This window comes from Pleuronectes platessa, chromosome 10 (assembly GCF_947347685.1).
Source record: "Pleuronectes platessa chromosome 10, fPlePla1.1, whole genome shotgun sequence".
Taxonomy (NCBI): Eukaryota; Metazoa; Chordata; class Actinopteri; order Pleuronectiformes; family Pleuronectidae; genus Pleuronectes; species Pleuronectes platessa.
Genome location: NC_070635.1, coordinates 20,695,160 through 20,705,516, shown reverse-complemented (window position 1 = coordinate 20,705,516; position 10,357 = coordinate 20,695,160). Strand labels below are relative to the sequence as shown.

The 10,357-nt window shown below is 42.6% G+C and overlaps 1 protein-coding gene across 1 annotated transcript; it reads left to right on the top strand.

The window, feature by feature from the left end:
* The first annotated feature begins 207 nt into the window (after positions 1 to 207).
* LOC128449840 (cytochrome b5 reductase 4) lies at positions 208 to 9,751 on the top strand. The gene is made up of 15 exons (XM_053433163.1): positions 208 to 699; positions 993 to 1,146; positions 1,526 to 1,626; positions 2,093 to 2,171; positions 3,457 to 3,538; positions 3,639 to 3,696; positions 4,126 to 4,219; positions 4,877 to 4,909; positions 4,996 to 5,118; positions 5,277 to 5,417; positions 6,249 to 6,395; positions 7,056 to 7,203; positions 7,465 to 7,551; positions 7,838 to 7,999; positions 8,551 to 9,751. Exons 1-15 carry the CDS (start codon positions 616 to 618, stop codon positions 8,603 to 8,605), a joined length of 1,548 nt encoding a protein of 515 aa, XP_053289138.1. The 5' UTR covers positions 208 to 615; the 3' UTR covers positions 8,606 to 9,751.
* The last annotated feature ends 606 nt before the right edge of the window (positions 9,752 to 10,357 follow it).

Below are 10,357 nucleotides of genomic sequence, written 5' to 3'. Positions count from 1 at the left end.
TATAGGTGAATGTAATGCAGCTAATATTACCGCTATCATGACGTATATGCTTCTATTAAACGGTTGAAATATCCAATTTATATTGAGGCTGCACGATGAGGTCATATTCATTTACCCAATGTTTTAAAACTGATTGTTTCTAATGTGTCAGTGGAGGATGACGGACAGGAAGCGGTGCGGCGTCGCAGCTTGATGACAGCATGTGTTGACGATGAGGTCAGAATGTGCGACAGTGGTTGTAGTCCTCACGGAGGCGTAAACTCTAACGCTGGATTTAGCTCTTAATTCATCTCTGGACGCTAAGGGTCGAACGGAGTTTGCGTCTATATGATGGCGCTAATGCTTTAAATATGAACTTTTATCAAAATGTAATATGGCGATGTTTAATTAGCTGTTATTCGTGAGGTCGCTCGTTAGCCTAGCTTAGATTAGCCTCCTAGCTAAGCAGCATTGCCCAACACTGTTTTGAAAGTTATGTATGACAACACAGAGGAAGTCTGTAGCGGTAACACCCAGCAGTCAGTGTGACTACAGGCTGTCGTTCATGTGTTACTGTGGTATACTGGTTAAATAGGGTTTCTCCGGCACTGGGACTGTCTCCGAAGCGTTTCCAACATGTTGAACATCCCGACCCAGTCGTTCCCTGCGCCGAGCTCCCAGCAGCGGGTCTCAGCCGCCGGTCAGTCCGGGAGGAGCAAGGTACCTCCACCTCCACAGCACACTGACATGTTCTTTATACACTGAGTTCACCTGCTTTACAGAACCTGACCGAGACGGATATACTTCGATATGAAATGCACAGTTCGAGGCTAAATCTCGGGTTCTTTTTCTGTGTTAGTATCATGAAGTATTCTAGTGTAAATTTAAAATGAAAGTGGCATTCAAGCATTATTCTGTAGGATGAAGATGATGCTTTACAGTTGGTCTTAATGTCCCTTCACACATCTCCAGATGAGACTCAAACTAACGTGACTCTGCCCTTACCTGACCAGGTGGCCTTGAAGCCCGGTCACAGTCTCATGGACTGGGTCCGCTTTGCCAAGAGTGGTAAAGACCTGACCGGGCTCAGAGGACGTCTGATCGAAGTGACACAGGAAGAGCTTCAGAAACACAACACGAAGAACGACTGCTGGACCTGCATTCGAGGTGAGCCTGTGTGGTTGACCTGGAACAGAGCTGGTTCCCACTCTGGAGGACACTTAATGGCAGTCAAATGATCCTTAATTCCACTTTGACCTGAAGTAGTGTTTAGAGTGGTGTGTTCCAGACAAGACGGCCCATTAGAAATGACAGCTAGACCAAACCACTGACTGCCCCCTCACAGACCTGCGTCTCCCCCAGTGTGCAACTGGACTCTAGGATGAACTGATTTCAAATGTTTTTTGGTTTCAAGGTCATAACCTAAGTCATAGGATTTACAATTAAAAAGGTTTTATTGAATTCCTGAACATTCTTCTCAGACATGGATGTTAATCCATGGTTGTCAGAGGTATTAAACCCTGGGGTGGGGATTCCCTGTTTTCAGGTATGGTGTACAACATCACCCCCTACATGGATTACCACCCTGGTGGAGAAGAGGAGCTTCTGAAGGCAGCTGGGATCGATGGCACAGAACTCTTTGATCAGGTATGTGAGGTCAATCAATCACATTTTCTTTGTATAGCCCATATTCTCAAATCACAATTTTCCTCTTAAGGCTTCACAAGGTGGGACATCACCTGCCCTTAACAAGAGTGAGGAGAATCTACCAAAACCTCAGAGAGTCAGTGATTGAACCCTCCTCCGGAAGGGACAGAAGTGTAATAGATGACAAATGTAATAAAGAAAGTTATTCACAAATTTTACTTTTCCAACTGGTAAAAGATAGTATCATTAAAATATTAGCCACATGCTTGGTCTTTATTGGTTACTGTGGCCAATGGATGTCTGCCCAAGCAGGAACTATAACATGTTCCTCAAACAGAGTGTAAACAAGACTCAGGACATTTGGAGGACTGGGACTTATTTAGTTTTGATGGCCTTGTGAGTGCTGCCAAGTTTAATGTATTTCTGTAACTTGTTTAATGTAGGTGTGGGCATGCTTGTTACACAGGTTCATCGTTGGGTGAACTATGAGTCCATGCTGAAGGAGTGCCTGGTGGGCAGGATGGCCACTAAAACCACAATTAAAGGTACACACACACACACACACTTTTTGACCTTTCATTTAAATTTGTTTAGGGTTAATATACTGGTAGCTCAGAAGCCATTTTCAGTCATGTCCGGCAGAGGAATGTAATATGTAGTAGTAGTGTGACAGTGAGTCTCAATGCCGAATTATAGTACTGCTGCTGGCCACGCAGTTGCATCGACGGACTCGTTTTGGTTTATGGTTCCCCAAGGGTTGCAAAGCAATTCCCCGCCAGAACACTAGGCGGAGTAACGTGTTTTGTCGAAGACTACCTTAGAGACGCCTTCTTTGTGGGTGTGGCAGTCGTCGTTGAGTGTTTATTTACCTTCTCCCAGTCGTGCTTTCCACACACCGTGAACGATGGCAACCTTGAGTCAAAAGTGAGTTGCTGGAGCAGATTAACATTGAACAGCAACTGATAATATTGCGAAGGAGGAGACGAGAAGAACAACCACAAAATAGGAGACGGAGGCGGCATGTGGCAAAGGTTAAAGGCAATTGCATTACATCTACAATAAGGCTCTTTACCACCATTTGTCCCATTTGCAATATGATGAAGGATACTCCAACCATGTGAACTCTCCCACTCTGATTACACTGCTAGCGTACTAGCTCGACACACAGCGCCTGTTCAAAAACCCAGAACTTTATATTTACCTAGTCGTAGTTGGACGACGTCGCCCGGTGTTTGATGTGTGGTCCCAACCACGAGAGGAATAAATAAAATGCAGGGAATTTCTTTACCCCTGCATCGTGACTGCTGCTCCTCATAGATTTTTTCTGCCGGACAAATTTGTCCCGGATTTTCCTCCACCGCTTCGGACACTCGTCGACGTGCAACCCGACGTTCGCCGAGATCACCTTCCAGGAATTTATGGCCATCTGTGTGTCCTTGTCCTCGGCCAAGGACAGGTTGTACAAATGGTCATATTTTCGCACCTCTTCTGCCAAACGTTCTTCGAGTTGGTCCATTCTTCAAAATCGTCCTTGGTTTCTGCCATGGCGGTATTATGCTATGAAACCGGAAACTAGACTCCGGACGGGATGTAGTAAGCAGACCAATCACAGCCTTGCGAGCTGCGTGAGGCTTGCATAGCTTTGTCGTATAGTTAGAGAAATTGGCGGACGCACGCAAGCCGCAAGAGGGGGTACGCAAAGGGTACGCAAGGGGCTCTTGTTTGTCTTGCGTGCTTGCGTGCCTGCACAAAATCCGACTTTAAATAGGCCTTAACCCTATTCTAAAGTTAAATCTTTGCTATAGTGTTGTTTTCTGTTTTTCTTCTCAGCCATCATCCCTCCTCTACCACTGACTGGCCTCGCCCCACCTACATCACTGGCCCCTTCCTCCGACAAAGACTCCCGACCTCGGTATAAAACATGGGAAATATAATTCACACATTTATACAAAAAGACATGAGCACATTCATACTTAACCTTCATTATTGTCTCCTGTCTGTTGTTGATGTAGGTACGACTGGTTCCAAACTGACGCGACTGCTCATCTAGTCATTTATGCCAAAAGAAAGGTAACCCCCCCCCCCCCTCCTACACACAACCACGAGGCATCAAGCTCGTAACTGATCCCATAAACTGCTTTCAGACCAGAACTCTGAACAATCTCCTGAAATTCTCCTGGAATGGCTGCATGTGAGAATGGAAATGCCCGAGTCAGTTGTATCTGAAATTCTCCAGAGTTTTTCCAGCCCAACCCCGCTGGTAAACTCTGGATAATGTCCATGTGAGAACACATCAGGGGATCATCCGGACAGTTCACTGAAAGCGACTGAGTGTTTCGATGACATTTTAACACGTTACAGCAAAACCAAAAAAAACTAAATAATACAAATATCTCTGGGTGAGACAAGGTGCCTGACACCTAGAAGACACCAACAAAGATGGCATATGAGAGACTTTTATAGGTGACATATTTATGCTTATTGTTTCTGCTCTGTCAGATCCCCAGCTCAGGCTGTACCACTGTTGACCTCAAGGCGGGTGTTCTACGACTGGAAGTACTGCTGGGCAAAATGTCCTACATGATACATTTACGTGAGTAGAGATGTGAATTTCTACATTTACTTTTGTTGTCCTCAGTAAGAATATAACTAAAACACTGAGGCTCAGCACATGTAGTTTACTTCCTGGGTCTCTTCTATCTCCGCTGAAGCCCTTTGTAACATCTGTTTGTGAAAAAATGGCTAAAACATTTGTTTGTTACTGCCAGTATAAGCTGTTGTTTTAGAAGGTGGTCATCCGATAGTGTGGTTAATAACAAACAACTACATTTGTGTATTCCTATTATATAATTCCTGTCTGTGGACAACAGAACAAGTACCGTACATATGTACAATGAAGTAAATCACATTGAATACATCATGTCAAAGCTTTATCACAACCTATAGTTGGGACAAAGATGATGTGCTATATTGAGGCACATGTGTTTAACAAACATAAACAACTGCTGCTCCATCAAGATACTAAACAAAACAGACTGAGCGGAAAATGTAGAACTCCTGAGCACTGTAATGTAACTCATAGTTTTCAGTTGTTGTTTACCTTGTGTCACTGAGGTGTTGTTGCCTGTTGTGTTTTTGTTGATAGTATGCCATCGGACAAGGTACTGACACCAGAGAAATTAAACATGGACACGGACATAATATTCCGAATTTGTTTGTAAAGTTATTGTTTGTTTTCCTCCTCGTTCAGGTCTCACTGATGAAGTTGAGGAAAATGTTTCTGGTAAGACAACAGCTTGACTCTGCACAGATTTTAAAAACCTTTTCGTAAAGCAGAGTTAATTTTTCAAGTATCATTTGTTTCAACAGTCCACAGTGCTTTCTCCGTGGGAAAGATCCAGGTCACGTTACGGAAACGGTCTCAAGGCAAATGGACAAGTCTCGGTCAACCACTTGAGTTCCACAACTCCTTTCTATACAAAAAAGACAGAGGTGAGATTCCATGTCAGAGAAATTGGAAGTATAAGAAAGATTGTGCAGGCTCCACAAAGTGGGAAGCAATTCCTGCTTCAATGCTCTGTATCTGACATTTGCTCCGTTATCAGGAAGCCAATAAAAAAGTAAAAACTACATCACTGATCTTTTCTCAGCTCCCTATTACCGGGATTGTGTGTTGGTGTCTAAGACTGAAGTGAACCACAACACCCATGTGTTCAGACTGCAACTCCCACGTGGGACTGTCATGCACGTGCCTGTTGGAAAACATGTCTACCTCAAAGGCCTCATTCAAGGTAAGAACTCAAGCAACAGGCTACAGACACTGTACAGGATACAATGACGGAACATCTGCATGTTTATCCAACTGTTCACTGAACCTCCTGAAAAGAAGACTGAACTGCATCATACAGAGGTTTTTCTGTTATGTTGTCGACCATCTTTTGAGATTTTGATCCACACAATTAGTTGATCAGTTCACGTCAAGAACACAATATATTTTTTTATGTGTGTTGTATAATATATCTTGGAGGTTTATGAAAACCAACAGTTGGTTTATGCCAATTTTTCCTATATTTAACAGGATTTTATTAAGTATTAATTCGATTTTTAAACATGGCAACATATACAATGTCCTTTAGGTGGCACCAAACCTTTCTTAAGCAAGTCTTCACTGTCATGGAGAGCACTATAGATCATCATTACATAATATAGTATTGTATGAGTTTAAACTTGTCTCAAAACATGGTCCAATCTTCATCTATGCTACACCCATGAACAGATTTTAATAAACACACAAATCATTGTGTGGTTCTTATCCTTACTGAATACATAATTCAAACATTTAAAGTGTACGTTGGAAAAAAGTATCTGAACTCTGCGGCTAGTTGATTTGGAGTCAAAAGTTCTCAAACTAAGTCCAATCGGTGATTAAATGTGTGTGAATTACTTTCACCGATAAATGTATCGTTTTGAGTTTGATTTGCAAGAGCTGGAAGGGGTTACAGAGTCTTTTCAGTTTAGTGCACACACACACTGTCTATACTCAGACTAGACAGGGCCAAATATATATTTTATACAGTTGTATTTGATATAAAGTTTTATTTTCTCCTGTTGTCCATATCCAGACAGCGAGGTGGTGAGGCCGTACACTCCAGTAGATGAGAACCTGGCAGCAGCCTCCCAGCGCTCCTCACAGGACTCAGATCTCTACCTCATGATCAAAGTTTACCCCGATGGAGTGTTCACTCAACACCTCAACAACATGCACACTGGTGAGTCTCAACAAGGCCGTCACAGTTAGTTATAGTTTTGGATTCATACGTTTAATTTGACTGAGTTTTTGAGTTGCTCTTTGTTTTTGGCCACTGACATTTCTTTAGTGTAAAGGTGGATTCAGAGTTTCCCATCACATCCTTTTTAATTAGTTTTTAAAACTTTTTACAGCGGCTCTCTGTAGCAAAATATTGTCTCTTACACCTGGTAAATTTAATTATCAAGGCTGACCAGGTTAGATTTTAAAGTACAACCCTTTTGAATCAACCTGGTGCAGTGACCTTTCTGTATCTCTTAAACTTTCCAAAGGGGATTTGGACTCACTTCAAACAAAGTGTCTTCTGATATTATTCACAAAAAAGGGAACTGATGCTCCCCAGAGGGTAACTCCCTGCCCGGTTTGTTTTAGATGTCAAGAGGAAATTAACTTGTGGTTATGATGCCATATCTAAAGTTTAAGATTTGTAACTCACATTGATTGTCTCATCATAGGCTTATGGAAAGAACTCCCTTATTCTCAAAGTAGACACAACATTTCGGACTAACCACAACAGTCTCCTCTTTTTCGAAACCGTGAACGTGTCTCTAGGTTTTTACTTTGTGGGATCTATTGGATTATTTCTGGGTTTGTTATTCACCAGTGTGTTGTTACTCTGCAGGAGACCATGTATCCACTAGTGGTCCAGAGGGTACCTTCACTGCCCGCCCCCTCCGTGATGTCACACACCTCTACCTACTAGCAGCAGGCACAGGATTCACCCCGATGGCTCGCCTCATCCAACTGGCCCAGGACGTCGACACCATCAGGTGGGAACTGTCAAGAGACTCTGGAGGCAAAACACACATTCATAATAACTGTGTTGTCCATATTATTATTACCATTTTAACAATAATTTCTTTGTTTTACAATGGTAAAGCTACCACTCATGTCTTGTTTGAAAAAAGTATTGTCCTAGTCATCCTACTATCTAATCCACAACACAGTGTAGAGAGAATGGCCGTCATGTTTTCTGCTCAGCTGATCCAAGCGCTGCCTGATCAATTCATGACACGTTTGTGTGTTCTCAGAAAAACCAAGCTTCTCTTTTTTAACCGGCGGGAAGAGGACATCTTTTGGCGCCGTGACCTGGATGAACTGGCTGCTAACAATGAGAGGTACTGCAGTGTGATTGTGTTTAAAGTCTTCTAATGTTGTTCCCTGTTCCCACCTGAACATGCAAATTAATTAACATTCTAACAAATGAGGTGGTGGAGTGTGTAAGAAATAGAATTCTCTGAGTGATTTTATTTTTCCAAATTCAGAGCAGCTCACACATCCTGAGAGGGAAGCTGAAGAGAACTTGCAGAGTTGTGTAAAATGATCAAATGTGACTCACTGAGGGACTTGGATGAGTTGCAGTGTGAATGGTACACACGTGTCAATGTGTGTGTTGTGTGTTAGGTTTCAGGTGGAGTACGTCCTCTCTGATCCCTGTGAGCGCTGGTCTGGCAGGACAGGTCGAGTTGATGAGTCCATGCTTCAGGATTTCCTCAACAGGCCTGATGGGTCCAAAAGCTACGTGTGTGTGTGTGGCCCCTCTGCCTTCACAGAACTCACCATGGGGTGCGTATTATAACCTTTACTATAACTATATAAACTTTACTGCACTCAACAAGTGCTATGACAAAATTCATCTCCAGGGATAATCACGAGGGTCTAAATAGAGATCTGTGGTTGCATCCACATCAGGCAGACGGGGTCAGAAGCATGAGGCTGGAAACTAAAAAAAAGGAACTTGATGTTGAAACAACGTTAACCAAATCTGATCAGGGGAAACCTGCGTATTTTATTCAGCCACTCAAATTTGGTTTGAACTAACTGTGATAGCAGCAAATGATCTAGTCCTCCAAGTTTTGTGGGTGTTGGTGTCATCTCCTCATGACTCTTGTTTGAGGTGTTTCTTCTGAAGGAGATCAGTGGCCCCGATTCCTAAAAGGTTATTCCGATTGTTATAGACTGTTACAAAAGTATGTAAACGATACAAACTTTACTGAAAAAAACAGATGTCCCTCCAGATATAGAGAGGAATGAGATATTTTCTTTTTGTTTTCTCTCTCCGTCCCTGTGTCATTAGACATTAATGTCTCTGCTCCTCTTTGTTCTTCTTCTTCCAGGTTGTTGAAGCAGCAGGGCTTCAGTGAAGCGGAGCTCCACGCATTCTGCGGCTGATGTGCTCCACCCTGAAAAGACTGCGTGTGCCTGCGAGGGAGAACGAGAGCGATTTACTTTTAACTTATAAACCAGTGTTTGTGATAAATCTATGCACCAAGGATGCGATGATGCTGACTGAAGTCAAACAGCACAGCCTGTAAAGACAAGCTGTGTGGAGCAGTTAGTAGATTTCATAACATCTGAGCTGAAACATTGTAAATATCAGAGTAGAAATAAAAGCAGGGACACAGACTGAAAAGAGGAGGAATGAATGGGATCATGTAAATTGATGATATACTGTATATGCAAAGACAATGAACATGAGCCTGTTTGAGTTGCAGAGGATCTTCTGCACACACGGTTTACGTACATGCAGTTACAGTTACACCGCTGCAGTGCAATAAACATGTTGGGACATTCTCACCACTCCCCCAAGTTTTGTTTCCTATTTGTAAAAACGGTTTTGATTGAGTCACATTTTGAACCATCTTAAATTCAGGTTGATCCAGCTTTAAAAAAGAGTTGATTTGTGAACTTTTTTTCTAGAGGTGCTACCTGTACGTTTTTTTTTAATGTTAGCATTAACAGCAGTTTACTTATCATTCTAAAAGAAATGTTATGAAATCGCCATCAACATCTCAGCTCATCCAGCAGTGGAAAGAAATATTAACACTTATTTTAGCACGCTATCCAGCGAGCCTCCTCCTGGCCATCACCTTAGCTGCATTAAACTTTAGGGAATTTCACACATTTTCTGGGGAGTGAGCGCAGTTGTCTGAGTATCCAGATAATGTGATAAAACTGCAGGAGATCCTCCACAGGATTTACCGCAAGATGACGTTTCTGATGATGGACACAAAATTAACATTGCGTTAGTGGGAAGTAGCATCATGGGGATTATTTGACCTCACAACCTGCTGCTGGAGCTGAGCAGGTGGAATTCGTTCTGCAGCACACGGCTGCTTTTCGTGCACCAAAAACATCCCATGATCTGGAGTGTGAATGAAGACAGGTTCTGAATACTTTTGTAAAAGAGAGGTTCGTTTTTTTTTTTAAATAAATTACATTTGTAAAAGTTTTCAATTTGTCCTAATGGGTTATTGTGTGTCGATGTACACTTTATACATTTAAAATGAAAATGTATAATAAAATGCTAAAATTAAAGGGGTGTGAATTTATTTGTAAGGCTGCTGCATATTGAAGTGCACCAGGTCACGAAGTCAGTGACAAGTCACATCAGAAACCTCTCGACCTGTGTCCCTGCAGCAAACTGAAGACTCCTTCAGCTCAGACACATCGTCTCTTCCCTCTGAAACTTTCAGAGAGGACGCTGCAGAGTGAGGGACCACAAACACCTCCACATCCTACCTCTGCAGATGGAAAGCCAGGGCGACATCCTGACTAACTTATCTTACAGTCAACTCTATGATGATGATCTCCTGCCACTGGGCTCCGGACATAAGGACCATATCAGCCTTTTGTATCAGAGGTTTAGGAAGCTTTAGTTTCTTACAGATGTCCATGCAGCTGTCACTCACTCCCCTGTGTTGTCAGGGCATGAAACAAATATGGGGCCTGTTCACCAGCGCTCATAAATAAAATGTGCTCTGATAATATGCTTTAGTAGCTGCTCATGGTGCCAGCAATTGCAGCCGTCTCCCAGCTGCTCATTGTCCAACCTTGGACAAAAGGATGTCAGCTCTCTTGCTGTGTTCAGGTCAAAATATGTCCCACAGTCTGCATTAGGAATTTGTTGCACTGCCGAAAGTC